The sequence below is a fragment of the Ischnura elegans genome, chromosome X (assembly GCF_921293095.1).
Source record: "Ischnura elegans chromosome X, ioIscEleg1.1, whole genome shotgun sequence".
Lineage (NCBI taxonomy): Eukaryota > Metazoa > Arthropoda > Insecta > Odonata > Coenagrionidae > Ischnura > Ischnura elegans.
In genome coordinates this window covers 39,027,181-39,053,883 of record NC_060259.1, presented here as the reverse complement: position 1 = coordinate 39,053,883, position 26,703 = coordinate 39,027,181, and the positions used below count along the sequence as shown (strand labels likewise).

Here is a 26,703-nt window from a genome sequence, read left to right as displayed (position 1 = left end):
TGCATATTCATACGTAAGAGACCTGCGCTTGTTATACGGTTTCGCGTTTCGCCTGAATTCCCTTGATTACAAGTCTCGTATGTTTTCCATGAGTCATATGTGGGGGTAGGTGGGATTTTGGTGATACCTTCGTGGGATTTACTGGGCGAGGCATATCTGTGATTCTTGAAAGTGATGCTGGGAAAGTGAGATAGGTTTGGAATGGAAGACTGATCTCTTATACTTTTCCGGCATTACTCTTGTTTTTATGTGAAGAATATGTATTGAGCATTTTGCTTGCAGCCGCTGCCTCAGGGTGACTAGTTTGACGTAATATCAATTGTCGCCATAGGATTCACAATCATGAATTATCAAAGACTCTTGAGTGGATGGTTTATCTACTTGTACATCCGTTTTGGGAGTAAGTGGTTATGCATGAGTATCTTTCGGTTTACAAATTCTAATGCCACACTCTGTGTTATCATAATTGTATTATATTTATTCTGTTTCTGATGGTGAAATTGTGATCATCTCTTTGTGGATAACCAAGCTTTTTATTGCATTTTGCTGTCACACTTTTTTTTGGATAAGAAACAGTTAAATTCTCCTTGAAGCGGTTTTATCCATTGTTGTTGTAATTTTAGACAATATTTGTCTTGAGTCGTAATATTAACGCCTTAGAAGTTGGCGGTGAATTCAGTATTATTTAATTATTCTAGATAGAAAACAATTCCTAAGTGATAGCATAACATTTTTCCAGCGTGCAAGCTGTGTGAGAGGCCCTCTTACGCTACTGAAGATGGCAGTGAAAATGTTACCGATACTGGTATTGACTCGACAACACCAACAGACGTAGACAACACATTTTCCTGTCCACAGCCGGATGATCCGAAGGACTTCACGGAATGCTGTTGGGACCCTAGACTGCAGTGTTGTCCTGTGCCACACATTGTGCATCAAATGGACGATCAGTTAGTGTTTCTTTAATATTTACAATTTAAATCGATCTATTTAGTAGTAAGGAGAAATTAACAATTGTTAATAGGTACATATGGAGCATTAAAGAAATTGGCAGCTTATTTGGCGCACACCGGTGAGATTTTAATTGTTCAATGAAAGCTTTTCTGCTGCCTTAATTTTTTACATTAACCTCAATAGCTCATTGTTAGAGTGCTAAATTCGACAACCGAGTCTACTGGTATGTATACGTGAAGGATGCCTAAAGAAAACGTTATATAGATATGTCCTTCCATTTTTCCTGTCAAAGCGATATGTAGTAATATTTTAGGGCTTGGGGTGCTGAGCATGTATTTCTAGCAACTGTAGTTTTGGTCATATCGTTTCCTAATATGAAAATCAAGACGATAGCTTCAATGATTTATCATCATAGCAAGGCACTTATGATGGTAAATAACCGATATCAGGTACTATTTAATCTAAAGGAAAGGGAACACTGGCTGAGATTATTTGTCATTGTTCGGTAATTTACTCTGTTAATTTCTAACTAAATAGAAAATTCATTGTTTGTTCTTTGCTGGAGCACAGGGTGAGAATGCCTGACAAAAGTTAGTGGTGGTGATTTGTTTGCTAACCAATTAGATAAAAATGATTGGATAAGTTACTTTTGATTGTGCAAAGCTGTCTTTGAACATTTTTCCTACTCTTAAGAGCCAAAACTGCATGCTATCAAAGATTCGGCACAAACAATAGCACCTTTGAGAATGAAATTAACCATAAAATGACAAAAAAGAATCACAATGTGCAACTTAGCTTGATCAGCTTGATGTATTTTCCTCTCAAACTGGCTCCAGTCACTCCAAGCCAAGATTTCAGGCCACTTCCAATAGTGAGCTCACTTGGTGTCTATCAAACTGGTCTGGTCGGACCACTGCATTTATCAATCTCGCTGAGTCAGCCAGGCTGATCTCAGCACTGCTGGTAAACGTAGTGACTGAAAGATGCCTGAGGTAACTCCTCTCTTGTCAGTATGTATGCATAAATGGTTTTTAAGCTCTAAAAATATCTCAGTCAATGTTTAAGAGCAAGCACGCTTTAAGTTTATGCTGATATTTAAGTCCCCACTCTTATTCCTGGTGATATCCAGGGACAATCTGTACTACCTTTCAGGTTATTTTTGATGGGGGGAGTGAATGTTATCTACTTACAGTAGAAAAATGTCTAGAACCAGCACTGTTCCTGTAGGTTACATTCTGCTGGAGTTGTTACCCATGTGAGCTTCAGTATAAAGCTAATTGCCTTTTGAAGGGTAAAGTCTGGCAAAATGCTAAACCATATCTTCTAAAGTCACTATACACCAGGGATGTGATCCGGTACGAAACTTTACGTTTAGTGCCCGGTCCGAAAAGGCACGAAACGATCTCGTGCCTTTTCGGACCGGGCACTAAACGATCCGATTCATTTCGGACCAGGCTGGCACGAAACTTTTCACTTTTAAAATTTTAGGATCCCATACACTTTATTTTCCGCCTCGTATAGTTTCGTGCCGGGTGGCACGAAATTATCCGAAAAAGTGGTTAAAGTGCCAGACCGCGTATATGTGCCGCGCGGGGTTAAAGAAAGGGACCGATGCGGACACAAAAGACCAGCTTAGTGGATGTCCTTCTAGCCCAGGCCCATCCTCGAACTGAACGACCCTTTTCTAACCCCTCTGCGCGGTCATCCACTGCTACTTGCGTTGTTTGTTCCAAAAATATATTCGTAGCTTACCTTATATTTCTGAAGTTAGAAATGAATTCTTCATTTTTCGCTCATCACATGGAAATTTCAATCGGAGTTCTAGCGTTAATTTCAACGAGTTCATTTTAGTTGCAAATCATCCTATATGGAATAGAAATATTCTAAATCCGTCAATATGATCGTTAGAACTTCGCTTAAAATTTCTTCACGCTCAGAAAAACCCAGGGAATTCATCTTACATTAAATAATCGATGGGAACAGCAAATACATGATTCTATAAAACACGACTATTTCAGTCAGTTGACCGTGGACTAGCACTGTGAAGCAGTCTTTTAATCCTTCGAGGGTCTGGGACTGGGGCAGAGGAGAAGGATCGGCGCGGTGCCCCGCTGAGTTGCGTCCCTGTCTTAGGGCAGTTGAGAAGCTTTGCTTTCCTTCGACGCGAGAGTGCTCGTTACAGAGGAGTACAAAAGATTTTCAAGGAACTCATAATGCCGGAACCTCCATGGGGCTCCGGCGCGAAAGTGTTAACAAATAATCCCAAATTTTAATTTGTTCTGAAAACATTATAATAAATATCAATATAATTTAATCTTCTTTTATAATATACATGCTATATTTCAACCATGGATGTCTACTACCGTGTGAGACGATTCAGTCCATTAATTTTTTTTATTTAAAGAAAATAAAAAATGCTTTTATCGCAGATAGAATCCATAAACGTTAATTTTTTCCCGTTAATTTACCCGATTTCCGAGCTAATTTTCTATGAGCGCTCACTATGTCACTAAGGCACTGTAATATCAGGATTGATTTTTCATTATGTAAACTATTAATTAGTGCTCTGTCAAACGGTTAGAAGAACTTTCATTAAAGGTGTCAACAATAATGACATCACGCTTTTTGATAGTTCACGATCCGCTTTCGTACGACACAACAGCATCCCAGTTTAAGTTTTCGTCACCTCATAATATTTAACTGGGAAAGCAAAAGAATAACTTTTTGCATATAATTTTTTGATGTAACTATTATGAGAGATGACATCAAGAACGGGATACTTTCTTCAAGAAAGGGTGAAAGAGAAGAGTTATTTTTCGTCATCAATTTGTTGACAACTTGTCTACAACAATAAAACTGTTTGCAATTTCCACAGCATTTATTTACCATACAATGCATTTCAACTCCGAGAACAACTCTCGGAAATTTACTGTACAAAAATACAGACATATTCCCACCTTCTCCGATGGGGTGTTTACTAAGTGAAATGCTCAAATTTATGATCTACTTAGGACAGGTAAGAAGAAAGGTCGCCACCTGAATAAAATAATTAGAGTAGGTATAACAGCTGCTGGCAATCACAAAATGATTCATTTCTCCCTGCGAAATACCTGATAAACTCGTAGCATACATGTGAATTTGCAAAGGAGTGCAGTGCAAAGTCACATTCAGAGTTTGCATTAGAGGTAATTCAAAAATTGTCCAATTTCAATTCTCATACTTGGTTTATTTTTCGCCTTCTCCTATCTGTAGCCGCTCACTTCTCGCGTTGGAAACCCCAACCCCCTTCCACCTTATTTTATCCTTCCCTTGCGCTTCTCGCCTCTCCTTTAACCCCTTGGATATTCCGTCTCATTATCCCCAGACGCCACAGAACCCTGACCACTTCAATTACCTCTTTAACTATGTCTTCACCCGATGCCCAAACCTTCTCAAACAATGCAAAATGCCAAAAATGCCAAACCTTCAAAAACAACTCCTTGAACCTTTCTTTATGAGTGGACAACCCCAGCATATGCCGTATAATCCCTCAATAGAGTCCCGAAAACGGACGTTCTCCCGCCCCGTCCCTTTTTCTCCCGCGGGGAATTCCCCAGATTGCCACCTCATTTGAGTGGCCAATGACCTTTCCTTCTCTTTCCCTCCATTCCGTCTTTCCTAAAATTTTTATAGGCAAATGTTCTTCCTCTCCAGCCCCTCTCCGCCTTTGAGTGAGTGAGATGTAAGATCCGAAACTATATTGCACTATATGGCACGAAACTATGGTGCCTTTTCGGATCGGCACTTTTTTCCGTAAAGTGCCATTTCGGGCTTGAGGAGGTTTCGTGCCATCGCATTTCGTGCAATTTCGGTTTAGTGCCTTTTCGGTTTCGTGCCTTTTCGGTTTAGTGCCTTAAAGTGGCAGCGGTCCGAAACTATTGAAATTTCGTGCTTTAAAGTGCTTTTTCGTATCGGATCACATCCCTGCTATACACCCTCTGGGGAAAACTGTGTTACCTAATATTTTTCTCAGTTCAGGCACTCGGTGTTATATTGGATTTCAGGTACGATGAGCTTTGGGAAGTGATCCTAACATTTGAAGGGGTGGTGAAAGAGAAAGTCTTTGATAATGGCTTCCGGGTGCAGCTGCGTGTTGCGCTTTGTCGTGCGAGCTTTCGCGACCGTTGCAGGACGCATCATCGGGCGATGAATGAAATTACGGAATTCGGTGGTCAATTACTATACTCGTCCACCTCCCCCATCCACCGTAGTAGTGGGGGGAGGGGGGCGGAGTTGACGTCAGCAGAACTCTCACCCCTGTCCTTGAGCGACGAGCGGACTCTTCTTGTCTAGCGAATAACCTTGCTGGTAACATATTCGTCGTCTTCTCTTTCGGAAAATCGTTTTCCACGTCTGGCTGAGTTTAACGCCGTCCACTCTGTTGAAATTTTGGGGGCATTTTTCAATTTCAATAGCCTCCCGAATTAGTCGTCGATGATAAAATTTTTCTTGGGCTAATACCTGCGTCTCGTCGATTAAAATTCGATGTCCATCTTCTGAGTAGGCATGTTCCGCTATCGCCGATTTCTCCGTGTCACGATGTAATATCGCCCGGCTGTGTTCTTTGAGACGAGAAGTCACGGAGCGCCCTGTCTGCCCGACGTAAGATTTCCCGCATGAGCAAGGGATTTTATAAACGCCTTCCACGTTGAGGGGATGTAGTCGGTCCTTGGCAGATGGAAACAAGTCGCTCATCTTCTTTAATGCTCTGTGGCGCGTCACGATGCCGGCTTTTCTCAGAACACGCGAAATTCTCTCAGACGTTCCAGCGACGTATGGGATGGTGGCATAGGCCACTGGCTTGTTTTTCTCTTTTCTCTCCGCGCAATCTTCAGGTAGGCGTTTATTCGGAATTCTTGCCTGGCGATGGATGAAGGCTTCCGAATATCCATTCTGTCTGAAGGTTTCTTTCACGCGATCCTCTTCTTTCTTCAGAGCGACATCGTCAGAAACCACTCTGGCCCTATGAAGGAGTGTTTTCATGACCGATGCTTTCTGTTGAGGATGATGGTGGGAGTGCGCGTGGAGGTAACGGTCCGTGTGTGTTGCTTTCCTGTACACCGCGTGTCTCAGCGATCCGTTCATGCCTCTCTGCACCAGTACGTCTAAAAAGGGAAGTTCTCCATTCATCTCTATCTCCATGGTGAATTGGATGGATGGGTGGATGCTGTTTAGATGATCGGCGAATTCTTTTAGCGTGTCTTTTCCATGTGGCCATATGACAAAAGTGTCGTCGACATATCTAATCCAGCAAGATGGTCGAAGCTTGCTCGAGGCCAAGGCGTCTTCTTCAAAATGCTCCATGTATAAGTTGGCAACAACAGGCGAGAGGGGGCTCCCCATAGCTGCTCCATCCTTTTGTTTGTAAAATTCTCCGTCCCAAAGAAAGTAGTTGCTCCTCAGGCAGAAATCAGCGAGTTTCGGAAAATCCGTCGGAAGCCCGAATTTGGTGAGCCTTTTTATGATGTCAACAGACTCTTTTATGGGAACCTTTGTGAAAAGTGAAACAACGTCGAAACTGACGAGGATGTCATTGTCAGCGATTCTCAGTTGTTTCAGAACTTCGATGAATTCTTTCGAATTCTTCACGCAGGATCCCGTCTGTCCGATGAAGGGTTGGAGGTGGTTGGCGAGATAGCGTGCCAATGCGTAGGTTGGTGACCCAATGCAGCTGACGATAGGACGAAGCGGAACTCCTTCTTTATGAATCTTCGGCAGCCCGTAGAGACGAGGAGGTCTGGCGGACGAAGGCAAAATTTGAAATTGTTCTTCGTTAGAAATGGAAGAGCGCTTAATTAGCTCCCTTGCTTCTCGTTCAATTTTAGCAGTCGGGTCCTTCTTCAATTTTTCGTACGTCGGATCCTCCAATAGTGACTTTATCTTGGCCTGGTAATCCTTTCTATTGATGACGACTGTAGAATTCCCTTTGTCGGCTCCCAGAATGATGATGTCACGATTGGATTTCAGGTCGTCGAGCGCTCGTCTTTGGTCCAAAGGTAGGTTGGGACGTGGAGGCTTAGACTTCGTCAAAACGTTGGCGACATCTTGCCGAATCTCTTCGGCATCTTGATGTGGAAGCTTCCGCAGGGCGACTTCTACTCCGGTGATGATATCTTCCACGGGGATATGGCGTGGCGAGAAGGCAAAGTTTAATCCTTTCACGAGAACCGATGTGGCTGCGTCACTCAGTTGAATGCCCGCAAGGTTGCAAATTAACTTTTCCTTGTTGTTGGGTGGCTGAGGATGCTGTCTCTCGTGGAGATGTTGGAATTTTTTCTTCTGCTTGCTGGTAGACGAAGAAAAGGTTCTGCTGGCGGATTCGTTGGTGATACGATCGATGTGGTTCCAATCCTCCGGTCGCAGAGTGCGTGAGAGCTCCAGGTGGAGAGAATACAGCTATGGGGAGCCCCCTCTCGCCTGTTGTTGCCAACTTATACATGGAGCATTTTGAAGAAGACGCCTTGGCCTCGAGCAAGCTTCGACCATCTTGCTGGATTAGATATGTCGACGACACTTTTGTCATATGGCCACATGGAAAAGACACGCTAAAAGAATTCGCCGATCATCTAAACAGCATCCACCCATCCATCCAATTCACCATGGAGATAGAGATGAATGGAGAACTTCCCTTTTTAGACGTACTGGTGCAGAGAGGCATGAACGGATCGCTGAGACACGCGGTGTACAGGAAAGCAACACACACGGACCGTTACCTCCACGCGCACTCCCACCATCATCCTCAACAGAAAGCATCGGTCATGAAAACACTCCTTCATAGGGCCAGAGTGGTTTCTGACGATGTCGCTCTGAAGAAAGAAGAGGATCGCGTGAAAGAAACCTTCAGACAGAATGGATATTCGGAAGCCTTCATCCATCGCCAGGCAAGAATTCCGAATAAACGCCTACCTGAAGATTGCGCGGAGAGAAAAGAGAAAAACAAGCCAGTGGCCTATGCCACCATCCCATACGTCGCTGGAACGTCTGAGAGAATTTCGCGTGTTCTGAGAAAAGCCGGCATCGTGACGCGCCACAGAGCATTAAAGAAGATGAGCGACTTGTTTCCATCTGCCAAGGACCGACTACATCCCCTCAACGTGGAAGGCGTTTATAAAATCCCTTGCTCATGCGGGAAATCTTACGTCGGGCAGACAGGGCGCTCCGTGACTTCTCGTCTCAAAGAACACAGCCGGGCGATATTACATCGTGACACGGAGAAATCGGCGATAGCGGAACATGCCTACTCAGAAGATGGACATCGGATTTTAATCGACGAGACGCAGGTATTAGCCCAAGAAAAATTTTATCATCGACGACTAATTCGGGAGGCTATTGAAATTGAAAAATGCCCCCAAAATTTCAACAGAGTGGACGGCGTTAAACTCAGCCAGACGTGGAAAACGATTTTCCGAAAGAGAAGACGACGAATATGTTACCAGCAAGGTTATTCGCTAGACAAGAAGAGTCCGCTCGTCGCTCAAGGACAGGGGTGAGAGTTCTGCTGACGTCAACTCCGCCCCCCTCCCCCCACTACTACGGTGGATGGGGGAGGTGGACGAGTATAGTAATTGACCACCGAATTCCGTAATTTCATTCATCGCCCGATGATGCGTCCTGCAACGGTCGCGAAAGCTCGCACGACAAAGCGCAACACGCAGCTGCACCCGGAAGCCATTATCAACGATGCCCCTCGCTGCGAAAACCTACGTTCAAAGAGAAAGTCTCTTTCAGAGAAGATGGTTGTGTTGACATATGCTCCTAGAATGGAGTGGATTGGGCCTCATTTGTAGGAAATTCAGTCCCTCTCAGACCTTCGTTGTGTATGCATCATGAATAAGCTTATTGTGTTGTCAAACCGTTGCTCCTATTTTTGAGCCAGTGTTAAATGGTTTTTCAGTCATTCCCTTTGTCCCTTTCAACTCATCACCTGTATTTCTTGCCTTTACATATTTCTGTGGAGCTGAATCTTTCTACCTTGGCTCAGAATTTGATGGAATTAAACCTGTATACCTGCGGGTATTTTTGTGGATTGTGGTGTCGTCCAGCTTCCCCGCAGGTGATCTCTACTGTGCTAATTAGTTACCAACTGTAAAAATTTGTTAAGGTAGTTTCCATCATGAAAGACATGAAAATCTCCCCGTGTGATAACTGCACTCTAGCAACTGAAATTTAGAATTCCATTTACATGCTTGGAAATCAAAGGTCAAATTTAGCCTCATTTGGAAAATTTCAGAATGATAGTGATAGTGTATGAATGTGTGATGTCACACGTTAATGCTGATGAGAGATAGGCAGTAACCTATTACCAGGACTTATTGGAGCATTTTAGAAGTACTGTGCTCAGAAAAACTTGTTCCGTTACCCTCATTATTCATGCAATCCATATAAATAAGCATAAACTTCACCTATTGAGACCTCGTGAAGTTTCAGGGTGCAGTTTTAGAGACCTATATCCTTAAATGAGGTGACATATTTTAGGTGGATCACCAAAGCTTGAGACTAGCAAAAGATTCCAGAATTCACCCATTACTTTACTACAGAAAATAAATGCTGAACATTGGAAATAAATGCACATTCACGTATACCCTTTTTCCCAGCTGTTTGCGGCTGGACGGTAGAGAGCTAGTAGCCAATCAGAGGTGCTGCCCTCTCCACCTCACCTCCATCTCCCTCCCTCTTCCCCTCCGCTTCCCTCCAAGTGGGTGACCAGCGTTGCCAGAACCTGAAAATAAATGTATGCCAGGCGGAACGAACAGCAATAGCCAACTACAATTTGGCAACGCTGTGAGCTGGAGAGGAATTTTTACTGTGCAGAAGTCAGAGTTGGACTGAAGACTCCTCCACACTTTCACGTGCCAATCTTCTGTGATTTGCTGGAAGAGTGTAAGGGATACAAGCACATTCAAGGTCACCCACCATTAGTTGGGGAAAACACTATAATTGAGGCATAAATATGGTAAAATAACTAGGGATGGTCAGATCAGTTGTCTCGAATCCAAATATCCATGGAGCTGGAACCGGAGACAATCCCTTCATAGGAAACATTGGATCTTTAGTTGTGGAAGACATTGGATCTGGATCGGAAATTTTAAATTATAGCTTCAGTGAATGCAACGCACCATAAGAGTGGAAAGAGTTCCAAATCTCTCTTTGAATGCGCCGTCGCACTGTGATGCTTGTCCTACTCATGAACCATATGGGGGGGGGCAAACGGAGGTATTTCAAGTTGTTACATTTTAGCTCATAAAATATTCCTCATTTTCTGAAGCAACTATAAAATATGCTGCTCCAGCTGTTATAATGCTGTATTATAAATTGAGGAAATCATATTGTGAGCTCCAATAAATATGCAGTGCATCGTCATTCTTTTTCCGCTATTTTCATGTTTGATCTATCTATATACATGAAAGAGGATGTCCTATGGTGTGTGTCATCAGTGGTCAACTGTCCTGAGATTGGTTTAACTCAGCTCTCGTATCTGCTAAGTTATTCTCTTTTATGCATGTTTTTTTTTAATCCTTCAATATTTGCCCTGTGTAAGTAATTCGGGCCTTCTCTTGCCATTCTTCCCCTCTATTGATCCTTTGACAACAAACTTTTCATCAGATCATCCTGTCTCATGATGTAGCCAATTTATTCTCTTCTGCCTCTAATGGTGTTTAGAAGGCTTCTCTTTTCTCTTGCTTTTCTTAGAATTTCCTCATTTCTCACTCTGTGTATACATTTCGACTTCATCACCCTTCTATAGCCCCATGTTTGGCATGCTACCCCCTTGACTTCCTTGCTGTTGTGAATACCTTAATGCTATCAAGCATTGTGCTCAGGAAGTGAAATCTGATTGCTGCCATACTTCTATGTTGTATGTCATGAAATACATGTTTATAGAAGAATAGAATATGTACTATGTTGCATCTTATATAATAATCACTGGAATATAACTAGTCCAATTCTTATGTTTACACCGTTATTTTAGGGTGTAGTACTGTGCTGTGCATTGATGTGCACCAATTATTGGATGTGCCAAGTATTTTGCATTGGCTAGTGGGGAATGCAAAAACTACAGATACAAACTCAGATCCAAAGCAACTACAGAAAAAAAAATTACCATCAACCTTCCTAAAAAGTTGAGTGGCTGCTAGATAATGATATGAAGAATGATGAAATTTAGGGGTTGTAGTTCCAAGTATGCATTGGGTTGCTATCATCTCCGGATTAGCAGTGGAGAAGAAGGAAAGAAAACCCTTCATTTTTTGCAAGATTGCCTTTTTAACATGGTCAAGATCACCACTTATAGGCTTAGATTTTTTGGGAATCCTAGTACCGGCCATATTGTTTAGTTTTGGTAATAAGGAAGGATTGTCAACTGTCGTCCCCAGGAAAGTGGGAGCTAGGGTCATCCCCTTAGTTACATACTTCATCGCTTGCCTGTTACATATGTTCTGCTGATGGGCTACAATTCTCTAAATAAGAGAGAAACCCTTCTTTTTACTTATTTTCATACTACGTTTATGTATTCAGCATACAGTACACTCCCAATTATCTGGGGTAATGATGGGGAGAGGCGGCACAAATAATCAGAAAACACGGATAATCCGAACTTAACTTTTATTTCTTGTAATTTTCATAATTTACGTAAATCAAACAATCTATTATTACTTATGCAAATTGTCTATTATTTTAGATTGCTTTCCGAAATCGTTTACCACTTTCTCTTCCCAACCGCGATCTGTTTCGCTATGATAACGTGATTGTGCTCGTATTCCTACTGCTACAAGTAATACTTGGTTTCCGGAAACCACGCAACCATGGCTGCAAGGTCATGGATTCAGAAAAGTGGTTTGCACGAATACTTCTAAACCACTGCGCGACGCCGGACCCTACACTGACAGGCACCGAGCCAAGTAGTCGTGTCTCGCACAAGTTGCCCGGGATGCAACTGCTGCGGGACGTGGATCCATAATCAGTGAGCCCATTACCATACTGTGATGCTTTGAAAAGATGAGCATGGAACTGCCGTGAAGGAAACGGGCGCACAATTATGCCATCGCGCAGTAGCAGTTATAGGAAACCAGGACTTGAGGCAAACTGTCTACGCTGACGAGTGCCTGGCTATGACTCATGCTATCTCTACTTCCACTTCCCCTGCTGTTTTCACTTCTACTATTCCATTCCTCTCCTGTTTGGACTTGACTAGTAACGGCATTTAACATGCCCGAGTGCGACAAAATCTGCGGTTCCCTTGGGCGGTATTCCACCGCATGCGAGGCCACGGCAATAATTGCGCATTTGCTATATAAAATATACAATTAAAGATGGCAATTAATATTTCTCTTAATTTACGAATGAATAACCATTGAAGAATCTTCCAATATTAAGAGTTTTTTTTCCCACTGTTGATCGTCGTCTACAATGCTAGAGAAGATGTCTAAGTAAAATACACCAAAGGATGAAGTTCGCCGTGAAAAAATATTTGACTTAGCCGGGATTCGAACCCGGATCTCCCGATTGCCGGTCAGGCGTGCTACCAGTTACACCAACAAGCCATCTTCTCAGAGCGAACTTCAGGATGGGTTTTACCGAACAAGATGTTGACGTCACAAGTCCACACTGTGGCACATGTGGCGAGGGTCGTGCTTACTAAGCCACTGTCGGGGAGAAAAACCCTTATTTTCCGCTGGTCTGCGGTGACGATTTTCAAAGCACTGAAGGAACAAGTGACTTTGTACGCAGTCACGCGCACGGGTGCAAAGTTAAATACACCAAAGGATGAAGTTCGCCGTGAAAACATATTTGACTTAGCCGGGATTCGAACCCGGATCTCCCGATTGCCGGTCAGGCGTGCTACCAGTTACACCAACAAGCCATCTTCTCAGAGCAAACTTCGGGATGGGTTTTACCGAACAAGATGTTGACGTCACAAGTCCACACTGTGGCACATGTGGCGAGGGTCGTGCTTACTAAGCCACTGTCGGGGAGAAAAACCCTTATTTGCCGCTGGTCTGCAGCGACGAATTTCAAAGCACTGAAGGAACAAGTGACTTTGTACGCAGTCACGCGCACGGGTGCAAAGTTAAATACACCAAAGGATGAAGTTCGCCGTGAAAAAATATTTGACTTAGCCGGGATTCGAACCCGGATACGATACCGAACATCTTGTTCGGTAAAACCCATCCCGAAGTTCGCTCTGAGAAGATGGCTTGTTGGTGTAACTGGTAGCACGCCTGACCGGCAATCGGGAGATCCGGGTTCGAATCCCGGCTAAGTCAAATATTTTTTCACTGCGAACTTCATCCTTTGGTGTATTTAACTTTGCACCCGTGCGCGTGACTGCGTACAAAGTCACTTGTTCCTTCAGTGCTTTGAAAAACGTCTAAGTAAACTTGAAACATTACTTTTCAGGTAGTCGATTAAATAATTCCGCTTTAAGAAGGGGATTATGATGGAAATAAGTAGCCAGATGTAGCATTGTATTTTAAAAAATGCAAATATATTCGTGCTTCTGCGTGCGATTTCATTTTTTTGTTAAAAGATTGCAGAAAACTTCGAAGGGCCGTGAACTCATTCACAGATAACCGGGATAAACCGCAGCCGGATAATCAGGGGTGTGCTGTATTTACGTATTCATACATCATTTCATCTCCATGCCGCCACTGTGACAATGTTATGTGTTTGTGTTCATCGTTTTATTTCACTTTCTATTTGTATTTATGTTTGTATACTCGCTTATGGTATCTTGTGTATTTGTGAATTTGATATAGCTGTGGGAAAGTCATGCCATTTTATGCTTAAAAACATTAGAAATTAATGTTATTTTGTTTATTACCGTGATTGTTACTTTGGTTAATGATATATCGCATTGGAGATCAGTTTTGGCCAGGCTCCAACAAACAGCATTAATTGACCATAGTATTTGTTTGTGAATGAAGTTTTTTCTCTCTGCAATTCTTTGCATTTGCTCTGATGGCTGATGAATGACATTGAATTGCTTTTGATAGGGCATCATTGTTCATGCAATTTAAAAACAGGTAATTGAGGATTGGGTGCTGGGCTATCGTTGTTTGCATTTGGTAACTGATTTAATTTGCTTAAAATTTACATTCATTTTTATTTGCATTCTAGTAACTGAATCTAAACATGCACATGTATTTATTTTTTTATTTTAGCTTGGTTACACCTTGCCCAAGTGCCTTATGTATCTCACCTAGAGCCATGTGGTGGACACGCACATTTGAAGAAAGTTTGCACATATTGACTTAAGAGGTTATGCATGAATGCATGTTTGACTTTTAGAGAGCTCAATGTTTTAGTACATCAAGCATGAACTCTGGCTGTGAAGGAGAATTACCCTTCTTGAATGAGGTATGCTTCATTTCCATCTAAGAATGGAATGATAATAAGTGTATAATTTAAAAAAATAATTTTAGTCTTTCCTTCCTGATTACGGTTCAACTATTTCTTGCAATGTTAGATTTATAATTGGTGTTTGGTGCTTTTATTTCCTCAGTCTTTGGGTCCACTTTATGTGTGTGTAATGTTATATGTACAGTGGAACCTCGATCTATCGTTTTTCAGGGGGATGGATGAAAAAAACGATGAATGCGGGAAAACGATCGATGTGGGAAAGTTTGTCCGGGTTGCCTATGTCCCAGGATCCGCTGGATTTTGCGAATTATGATATTCATTAATGGATTCAAACGAGATTTTAGCTGATTACAGGAATATTATTACTTTATCGAAACACTTAGGTCATATTGTTGATTCGACTTATCTCTCTTTCTAATATCCTAAAGGAACAAGCCGCCTGGCTAAAAAATGGTTTGCTCGGAATTTTCACTGCTATTATGCATTTCTGTCTGATGTAAAAATTCTTATTCATCAAATGCCATTTCAAGTACACGTTTTACGAGAGAAATGTGCGTGTTATGCCTCAAACAACTGATTTCGCCGTCGCAGTGATTGGTTATGAGATGGATCAAGAAGGCTAAAAATAGTTTATTATTTGAAATGTTCCTTTATAGCAATTAAATTTTTAATATGATTGAGGCAATGTGGCGTTAATCGTCAGCGGCACGCCCACCTGATCCTCGGCTTCATCCCACTTCTCGTTTTCACCAGGGATCTCGCTCTACCCCACCCCTGCCGTCATGTGCTACCGGACATACCGAGGCGTTCTGCAATATTCACGTATTTCTAGCCCGGATTCTTTTCTTCATCATCAATTATTTTCAGTCCATCTTTTAAAGTTCTCACTTGTGTCTTCGTAAGGGCCATGGTCCGAAGACGAATAAGAATAAAACTAATAAAAATGAAACCGGACTCCATTGAACCCACACGGAAAACACTCGCTAGTTTTAAGTCAACCCACCCCGGAAAGTACGGAAGCACTCGTACGAGGTAAGTAGCGTAGCTCTAGATGAGCAGATGAATTCAGATTGCTAGTAGGGAGAAACAAAATATCCTGAGAAGATATCGCTTCGTTAGCACCTCAGACAAGTGAGACTTGTAGCATAACTCTTAAATTGTAACCAGACGCCCTGTTTTCAAAAAAATTCCGCATCAACTGCCGTGAAGCTCACTATCAGCTGCGAGGATATCGATATTCGCCAGTAATCACCATCGTATTATTCCAACTATTTCCTTGCTTAAAATGGTTAAATAACGTTAGAAATACGTTGTGTTTGGTATCATTCTTTTTTGAATTACGTGCACATCACTAATATCTCAATCTAATTTAAGTATAATACCAATTGCCGAGATTCATTTTTAGACACCTTTTGGGCTAATCGGTGATTCATGCAGCAGTTGACCTCCAGAGGTGGGGATCTTTGAAGTGAGTCAGCTCAAAAAAAGTCAGCGGACGAGAAAGGGGGAGGCGTGAAAAAGGTTTCTTTTGTTCTCGAGTAATTTGATATTTTCTTTCGAAGCTAAGGTCGTCGTAATACGATCCCTGCTCAAACTGGGACCTTTTTTTATTTCGGAGAAGTAGAAAGCTTCAACCGGGGGGAGGTGAGTGCTGAATGGAGGGGGATACCGGATCTTGGGAAATGCGCTAATGTAACTATCCCACGGCACTCTGCTTCTCCCTATCGCATTTCAATCTCCTGGGGAAGATTCAAACTATGTGTCTGTCGTTATTAGCCATAAATAATACGTTGTAAACACTTCGTCTTATTTTTATCAAACGATGAATGCGGGAAAATTATTCGACGGGACTGCGATCTTCGAACGATCAATGCGGGAAAACGATACTTCGGGGAACGATAGATGCGGGAAAAAATTACATTGTCTTTATGGGACTTAATTTGGGACCAGGAGCAGCAAACGATGAATGCGGGAAAACGATGAATGCGGGAACGATAAATCGGGGTTCCACTGTATTAGGTATTTAGTTTCTTTTTTTGCTATATGGTGGAATTTCTCTACCTTTTCAATTGGAAGAAAAACTAGTTACATGGTATGTTGTGGGTCTCACCAAAACCTTTAAAATATCAATATTCTTTTTAAAAAAAGTCCCATGTTGTATTGTTATTGTTTGCTGTTTGTTATTTTTATTGCAAGATTTGGCAAGTAGAGTCCATTGAGTGTAACCTGTCTTAAGCAGCTACCATGCAGAAAAAGTATGGCCATTCAATGAAGTGGCTGCTGAAGGGAATTTTGAAATATTGTGTTCTTAGAAATGAGTTTTAATAAGATAAGCCATGTATTCTTGATTGGAATCAGAAAACCGATTTAGTCAACATTTTGGTACACAATTTTATTATTTAATGGTTGTTAAGTTAATTCATTTTAAAAAATGAATTCTCATGGTGTATCCAGTATTTTGGAGGATCGCTTTACAAAGGTCTAGTTTCACTCATTATTCATGAACCATGTATGCATAGATAATAAGGATAAAGGAGTATCTCAATATCAGCCACTTTATAATTTGATCACTCAAGTGTCACTACAGCCAAATGCAATAATGTCTGCTGCGTGTTAGTGTTTTTCCATGCACAAGATGGTGTGAGTGAAATTTGTTTGTCGATTGCAGCTGCACAGGTTTGCTCCCTTTGCAAGATTCCATTTTCACTGGGCCTCAGCACAGGTGTCGGAATTTAAAAGTGTTAATGCTTAAGCTGAGGGATACTTATATTTACAGCGGATTTAGTCATTCAGGTGCATGTATTTTGGTATAGATACAGATGGTAGTTACCAGTTTTGAAAAAAAATTACTTTTATGGATGAGCTACCTCTTCTAAAGGCATGGATAACTTTCTGTTTGGCTAGCATACAATTTTAAACTACCTTTAGAAGCTGTTTTTCCCACAAAACAGGCAAGGGCCTATGGATGGAAGTTGTACATATATGTATTCATGAAGTGAGCTGTCTGGTGTCATTGTTGGTACAGGAAGGATTAGTCAAATAAGTTGCTGTATAGAGTAATGTTCTCCATATACTTAATCCCTACAAGTAAGTGAAAGGAGTTACAAAGGATTGAGTTCGAGATGACATAGTGTTACAAAGTAATCCCCTGGTTATTTTGTCATGCTCAATCTATTCTGGTATCCATAAATTTCATGGGTTTTAGCCAAATTTTAAAAGTCTTTCCCTATCCCTAAGATAGTTGCTTTTCAGCGCTAGCAACATTCTTAATTTTTATTAGCCTCACGAAAAGTGTATATATGTGGAAAACATAAAGGAGACATAAGTGGCAACTGCCCAACTAAGTAGTTGTGGAAGGGGTTACAAAAAAAGCAAAATGCTGGTTTAATCCTTTGTTTTAATGAAGTAAAGAAATATTCAAACCCTAGATCTCACTTTCTGCTGTGCACGTGATCTCAAAAAGTATGTATCTCTGCAGCACTTGAAGGATGGAATGGGTCATTTTCAGTCATGTGTTGTCTTTAAAATTAAATTTAACTAGTTCTCCTTTATTATCCTACTCCTCTGGAATTCCATGACTTAATTTATCCTTACAATATACTTATATGGAAAGAAAATTTTCTGACTGAATTTTTAAATGGATGTCATACCTAGGAGGAGGTCATTGGGTCATTTGGACCCATAACCTCTCTCTGCATTGAATTCGTGTTTTCTCTTTATTTTCAATACCAGCAGGCCTTATTTATTTATTATATTACTTCAGAATACATTTGGATCAAAATTTGAAACCTTTTTATTTGATTTCAATGCTTCCCTTCGATAGAAGAGCTTCTTGTGCTTTGCTGCTTTCTTAAATCACAATAATTTTCACATTTCTTGGAATTCAGCAATAAATTGTATTTTAAAGAGTATGATTGATGGTAAGTTACATGCATTCTCTCGTGGCCTGATACACTTGGCATTGCTAAAATATGCTGGAGAATAGGACATATTGATGACAGAAACATGCACTATATTCAAAATGCCTTAAAATCGAGAATTAGGGCACTTTCGTTACTTAAAAGCTTCTTATGAATTTACTTGAATTTGATATTTATATTAATATTTCTTCTGTCACATTTTTGTGGATGAAAATTGGTTGAAAGATTTCTATGTTTGAGTAATTGCAACTGGTTTCTCATTTTTAAAATTTCATTTTCAGGTTAGTTATGATTGTAGGATTGGTTGTGATAAACACCTGCCTCTTCCTGACTGTTTTAATTGTTGTGTGTTGTTTTTGGAGCCACTGCCCCCTCTACAACACCTGCAGGATAAACTATTCCCAGGGAGATATTATTGCATACTGTGAGTACCTCAGGTATCTGTAACCTCTACCCATAAAGAGTAATATGATGAAATTAATCATTAATTTTTAATTCACCTACAGCCAAAGAAGATGACCCATTGAACAGTATGCCTCCAGAGGACAAAGATGGACAGCACCACTATTCACCAAATTCAGTTAAAATAAAGCCGGTTGAGGATGTGTAGAAGTTTTTATAATGCAATTATATATAAATTGTTTCATATATGACTTCTGGATACAACAACCTGTTACGCATGGTAAAACCTCTTTTTCCATCTTGTGAATCGTACTTCCAAAGAGATAAAGTATGTATGTACTGTAAGGAATTCACTAGTGCAGCATTTTGATTGCTATCAGACTCACGCTTGCTAAGGTTGTATTCCTTACTTTGATGTGCCCTATGAAATTTCTCTGTGTATCTTGTGAAAGCACAATTTCTCATTTAGCTAACATCATGGTCTAGTGTAAATCAAGTGGAGAATTTGTTCTGATTATTGCTCATAGAATGTCCTTTTTATTTATGAAGTTGTTTCTTTACTTGTAGTTCTTGTTGATGTTATTGCTTTCCTTTGAAATCCAAACTCAGTATTTATTGAAATTCATTGAAAGTGTGGAAGAAACATTTTTCTATTAATATGCATATGTCGTTATACTTTTGTCTTCTCTCTAATTATAATGGAGAGAGTGTTGCAGTTGTAAATTACCTTTTAATGCCTTATAGCTCTATTGGTATGTTAAATATCTCTCTCCTGGAACTTCATGATTTCCTTGAGTGCGGAGGTGGTTTTGTAAGACTAAAAGTGTTCTGAATTCCCTGTGATCTCTATGGGACAACAAGGTTTTGTTGTTCCAAGCAGTCAAATAATTGTTGTGGAACACAAAGCCCCAAAGGGAAACAAAACTTTGTTTAGCAGATAAGTAATAATTTCAGTATTGGAGTATAATAGTGTTTGGGCCAGCATAATATTTGAAAAGGTTCCTAATTATTAGCTGAATTTTCAGCTTAGTGAGGAAATTTTCCTTGCATAATTTTATACTGAATGCTTTAATATTGTAGCAAGTCAATCAAAAAATATGAGTTAATGCTGATCTTGTGTAATGGCTTTGACTTTCTGGTCATGTAATAGTGTAGTAGTAGAACTTTAAATTTAGCGGCTTAAGTACCTTGTGCCATCAACTGATGAATTTCAGATGTCTGAAATTTTATAGATTTTGTTTTACTCATTCAGTGCTGCATATGTCTGTTGTCTGTACCCACAAATGGCTCCATCCAGAGTAGACTGCTTATCATTTTTATGCTCGGAGGGAAGAGGGTGCCGATACCCATTTAGAAGGGTCAGCAATGTTTCAGTCTTGTAGCCCTAGACTTTCTGTTGCCCCCTCAGCAAGCATTTGGAATTAGCATTGTCGAACTCCTACCGGACTAATTAATAACTAATCATCAAATTGTCAGTCTTCTTCTTAACAAGTTTTATTATATGCATTTCTTTTGTTTGCTTTCCTAGACATGATTCATGCTAATAATCACTGAAGTATGTATGTATTACAATCTTTCCTAACCAAAAGTGTTACTTCAGCACAGAATACAGTTACACACATGACTACTTAGTATACAAAGGCAGATTTTGGGGAAAGCATCTAGTCATTTCTGGAAAAACTGAAAAGTTGGAAAATCTTTAAGAAATATTTAAGATGACGCTCTAATAAAAGACTATTTTGACAGCGTATAAAAACGTTTTTAAAAAATAATGGATTAATATCTAAAAGCCATTTGTTTACGCATATCAGACCTCAGATGCACTATCGTTAAGAGGTATTGCATACCAAATAGGTGCTGCAGAAAGTGTTGAACGCTCCCCCCCAAAACAATTTTCTTAATCTGCCCCTGCTTGTATGATGGTGTATCTTCAGAATAAGTCATCATTATTGATTTGAAATGCTAATTATTTGCTCCAGAGGAAGCAGTATGAGAAATTTACTAGGAATTGAGTATCGGTGAGAGTTTGTCTTAGTGAGACTTGGTGGCTGGTTTGGTGGCAGAGTTTGCCATTGGCACCACTAAAGTGCATGCCATCTCAGAAAAGAAGTCTTGTGGTGAGAGCGTTGAAATCAGACGGCATATGTATACTCTGAATGTGGAAAACAATGAACTATTTTTACATTATAGCCCCAGCAGCTACTATTTTAGCCTCCAGCTCAGAGCCCTGGTTTTTATGGGAATCAGTTTTGACAACAAAGAACTTGAAAGAGAAAGGTTGAAGAATCGTTGCATGATTGCTTTGATGATAGGAAAGGGATTTATATGTCTGTGGATTAGGCCCAAAAGACAAGGAAGCTTAGCATTGAAACCAGTGTCAAAATTGCAAGAAAAATGGTATTGGTTCAAAGTCGTAGTGAGCAGGGGAAATCTAAAAGAGTTATTATTCAAGAATCCAGACAAATGAGATGCCAACTATTAGCCGAATCAGGAATTAGAGCTCTGAAGATACCTAGCAATCACCTTAGGAAACCACGTCGACAAATCAATGCCATTGTTGGGCTTTTTCTGATTTCTCTTGTTATTTTGTTGGTATTAAGCTATCATATCAGGGTGAGGAATATAATTTACGCATTTACATTTGTATGCAATGCCTTTTAGATCCCATTCATTGCTACAGCTCATCATTAAGTGTTACGATGGTTTGTAGGTGTAAGGTAACCAACCTATTACACTTTTTCTGGGCAACCCTCCTAAGAATGACATTTTTTTATTGGAGTCATGCATTTATGGTCATTAGAAACCCTTTCAGTAATTGCTGTGAGCTTTAAGTGGATATTTCAGCTGTAACTTATTACTTTCTGAATCTTTATTTCTATTGGTCTTTGCCCATTGGTATCAAAATACATCCTCCTAACCAAGAAAAATCTTCCTCGACATTATCTACTTTATTTTTTGTATAGTCTTGAGGATTCATTCTATTACACCCATTTTATCATCACAGCACTATCCTCGATGCATCAGCCATATCGGCAAATCACGTCAGTGACTTCAGTGCCGCCAATGGTGATTTGAGTCTCGAATATTCCTTATCGCCATAGCCGCCTTTTATAGGCATCCCCCCTCAACAAATCCCCCTCCTCACATAAAAATGTAATGATCTGGGTATCCTTTTTTTATTCCAATTAAACTTCTCCTTCTAATATAATGCATAATTGGCAGTACTGTATGTCCATTTAACACTTTAATCTGAGTACAGTGTGAATGATGAAAATTTTAATGTGTCTCTAAATAATTATCTCTCAGTTGATGGCATGATGCACTTGGCAGTAGGCAGCATACCCTGGTATACTGTAAGTTAGAGGAGATAATTTGAATGATTTAATATTGCCAAAGAAGAAGGTGGTAGTAAAATCATTAAGCTCTCATTTACCTCATTCCTATTTCCTGTTGTGTAGAACGTAGTTTTTTATCTGGCTCGAAAGATGCAAATAAGTCTCATTATTCCAAAAACTGATTTTGATTTTGTGTTAGTTTCATGTGCCATATTTTAAAATTCAATTTTCAAAATTCTTTTGACGATGATTCTTTCCTCAATTACCTATCATAATTTTAATGCTGCCTTGTTGAAATTTGATAAATCAGGTTGATCCAATGTGCCATACTTGTGACTTAAAAGAGTATGAGTGAGTACTCTTACATTAAGCTCCGGCCCTCGACATTATTCTCCAGATCAGCCTCTTGGGCCAGATGTATTTTTTTCAATGTTTTATTGAGTGTAATTTTTTCAGATGTGCAAGTCGTATGTAAGAGGTTCAACCATTAATCATGCCACGTGACGTAACAGCTTAAGTCATGTACGAAATGGCATTTTCAGTCAGTTTCCTTGTTGTCATTATGGTCAGAATTGAAATTTCTGACTCCAGTTTGATGTTATTTTTTATCAGTTGGTTACAATGTTATTTATAATCATTGAGTCTTATTTATCAAAATTTACAGTGGTTATCCAAATTAAGGGCTGCTCAATGAGCAGAGTTATTATTGAAGAATTGCATTTTAATACAGGTACTCATTTTGTATACATCAATTGGCATGAAAATGCAACAGACCTATTTTAATTTGCCATATGTACTTATTAGAGTAATGCTCTCTCTAATTGGTGTGATACTTAGCATTGCAATTTCAGTTTTTGCTCGGCTTTACTTCCAACTCTTGTGGGACCAATTTGCCTTATGTATGTTGATTGGAATTTTATGGGTATGATTTTGATTTGACTGCATTCAAGTAGCTTATAGAATTCACATTACGTAGTTCAGATAGATTTTTAAGTAAAGATTTGAAAATGAACATTTGGTGATTTTACATTCAGTGTCCTCTCAATATTTAACTCCTATTTAATCCATCATGATAGCATGTCATTTTTATAACAATATGATGCAGTGAACTGAATTCAATGGATAAGTATTTTCCTTTAGTACTGGGAAGTGTTTATTTGGTATATATTTTATTTCTAATTTGCCCAATTAATGCTTGAAGAAAACATTAAATATGTTTCTTCAAATTCTATTTATTCTCACAGTGATGTAAAGTATCATTTGTCTGTGGCATGCTATTGTTTTTCTCTATTATTCAGCGGTTAGAGGTCATTTTTTTAGAGTTATGCATGAGGATACTTATGATACTTTGAGTAAAGAAAATGAGTCATTAATTAGTGAGTATGAAAATGATACCATGGATCAATACTGCATTGCGCATGTGCATTTTAAAAGTGTCTTGGCTGAATGAATCCCTGTCAAATAAACTCTTGACCATCTTATTCCTGCGGAACTTAATGAATAATATTTTAATATCTTACATGATAAGATAGGTTCAAATAAATATTTTTTTGTAATAAAAATGAAGTGAAAATCTAGACAAACCTCTTTTGCCTCTTTGGCAAAGGAATTCATCACATCATTTCTTGCTTTTTCAAACAAGGTGAACATTTTATCATTAAGCTCAGTCAGGATATTCTTTAAAATCCTTCAAACTTCTGTGTAACGTTAAGTTAAGATTCCTTGGAAGTGGGTATTAATGTGCCAAATTGGTCGTTGAAGGATTTTGGCAAAGGGAGTGAGACTAGAATTAAGAAGATTCCTATTTCCACGTTATATATATATTTGGTATTAGTTTCAAATAAGGGCAAAATTGTAACATTTTTCATGAATGTGAATGTTGCTTGAATTGCAATTATTTTAGTCTGTTAAAGGGCAATATGTAATAGGTTTCAGGTTAGTAAAATATTCTAATGCTCATGTACAATTATTTTCTATTGAGTCTCAGGTACTTTCATTGACAAGATAAGCTGCTAAGAAATATTCTATCAGGGTCACTAACAAATTTGGAGCAAAGAGAATATGTCGAAATTTTGGGTATCAAATGATGAGAAACTGATTTTTTGTTAATATGGTTACAAATAATTGGTCTGACTAAACTGTAATGTACTTTTGTATTTAACAGCAATCAATTTTCATCCATTTTTAGGGAATAAGGGTTCATTTTAGGATCCATTTGTTAGGTGTCTAGCTTTTTATGATTGTGAAAAATCACATTTCTCTTTGTATTTGGTCTTCAAGTTTTACATGAAGAACTTTGGCTGTCATTTGAAAATCTATTTTGTCTGTTTTTGTGAGTTTTTACTGTCATCTACAAGTATAAGATGACGTTCGGTGATATGTAATGTGATTGTCACAAACAGTGCCGTGTAACAAGGAATGCCTGCCATGCAGAACTTTTGGAAGTATGAGTTTCTGATCTCAAGCAGTTATAATTGTGTTATGGTCAAGGTTCGTGTTTGCGTAAGGTTTTTTGATACTCTTCATGGTAGACCTGATGCAGAAAATGATTTTTCTTATGGATAGTAAATGAGATTCTAGTCGATTACCTTGAAATACAAATGTAGATGATTTTGTTACTTCTCTTATAATATTGACTGATTCAGTTTTAAGTTGAAGGAAATTCTCTTTTTGGGTATTAATATTGGGTAGAAGTTGCTATTAGCTTTTTAAACATAGATTGTCTGGTACGGTTCCAAGTATTAAAATTTGCTGCTTATCCTGCTGTGAGTAAATTTGTCAAGGAATCATCATTTGTAAAGTTTTAATTCCCAACTTACTTCCATGTTTCTTTTGCTTTTTGAATTGCTCCCAGATAGAGCATGTTGGTTTAGGAGTATACTTTTCCCATTGTATTTATTGTTGTTTCCTTTGTATGCTATGGTCTCCCTTCAAGTAACACTGTGTGTGGAAGTCTTTCGGTCAATTTTTGGAAACTACCTTGTACAAACTGAAGTTTTAATTTGGAATTACTCATATAATTCATAATTCATTTTTATGAAAATATGTCCACATTTACATTGGTGTTAGCATGATGTCTAGCAGTGAATCAAGAGTCGAGTTTATTTTCATTAGGTATTAGTCTTCTGTATAAGGTTGTTTTGATTTTTCATTTCATATTCATATATTTAATTGAGGAATGAAATCATTTCTTTTACTCATTCTAGAGTTATGTTTCCAAAGTCGTTGGGTAATTCATTTGCCCAATCTACCAGGAAAGCACAAAATCATGGTTGAGAGCTTTTTTCTCTCAAGTACTTTTGAAATACTATATGCTCATTAAATGAAAAGTTTAAGGTTTTCATTATTATTCCAGTAGTGCGTTTGTTGAATCATATTTATTTATTTTACATTTGTTAGCTGTCCTGAAGAAATTGAGCTTAATTTTTTAAATAATGTTATTGTGTTGCAGTATAAGTCGAAAATTATCTTCTTGCTACTTATGTGAGAAATATCATGTGATGCTTTTCGGGCACAATTGGCTGGAAGCCTTAGGTAACCTTATTGATTCTGCAATCATAAAACCATGAGTGAAATATTCTGTGTGTTGAAAATTTTTACTGGAATTTTTTTTCTGGTAAAATGAAGGCATTAACTGCACCAATTTCCTAGTTACAATTGTTGGTGGTGGTTTAATGTTTGTAATTTGATTGCATTAATGTGTTATTGGGGATAGAATGTATGCCAAAGTAAATCATGATTGTTTGGGCAATGCCACTGTATATAAATATTTTATCTGCAGCATGCATTGTTAAAGGCTAATTTCCTAATATGTATGGTTTGGTGTTCATGATTTTCTAGAAGGTATTAGTAGTTATTTTGATACCTAAGCCTTGTTATTCTTTCTCTGCCGCAAATAGTGCAAGCAAGGGTGAGCCGGAGGCGTACTGCATCTTACAGCTGTGTGAAATCTTTTCTCAAAAAGTATTTTTTATGCGGCAAACACCTGTTTTAAGTAGGGATGGGTCATTTTGATTTTTTGGTTCTCAATGTCATCGGTTCTTAATTTTAAAACCCGAATCAGAATCAAATGCAGAAAGAATTGGTACCAAAATAATTAGTGCTACACCCAATTTAAAAACTTTGCTTGAGCCTAATTTATGATTTACAAGGAGTGATGCTATGGATCCAGTAACTTAAGATTACTTGATGTATAATTTTATGCACTTTAGTCATAACCTACTGAAAAGCATGAATAGTGTTTGAAAATTAACTGATGCAAAAGAGACACTTTATTTAGAGCCTGGAACGAGAACTGATTTCAATAGCCAAACTAGAATCAGAAGCAACAAATTTTGGAATTGACTCATTCGTAGTTTTAAAAAATTGAGTAGAAAGAGCTGTTCAAAAGTGCACTCTCAGGGCTGAAACCTATTATTTACTCTGTTGATTGGGATCGACTATGTACTTACAAGAGTTTTGAAAGTAAAGTTCATACATTTGAAAATACATTCCATTTGGTGTTTGACAACCAACTACTGCATACTAATATGAGAATTCATTGTCTGAATTTTTTATATCTCTTAATTATCTGTATAGATGGTCGTAGATTTGATTTACATTTATACTTGTGAAGAATCAAACGATGCATTTATTCCACTTTTAACCGTCCATTTTTTGAAGTTTAAGGAATTTTAAGATTTTTTCCAGTGTTG

At 39.0% G+C, this 26,703-nt stretch overlaps 1 protein-coding gene across 1 annotated transcript; it reads left to right on the top strand.

Annotated features, from left to right (window-relative positions):
* The first annotated feature begins 8 nt into the window (after positions 1-8).
* On the top strand, positions 9-26,703 carry LOC124170784. Its single transcript, XM_046549745.1, has 4 exons — positions 9-400; positions 740-950; positions 18,554-18,696; positions 18,779-26,703. Exons 1-4 carry the CDS (start codon positions 343-345, stop codon positions 18,880-18,882), a joined length of 516 nt encoding a protein of 171 aa, XP_046405701.1. The 5' UTR covers positions 9-342; the 3' UTR covers positions 18,883-26,703.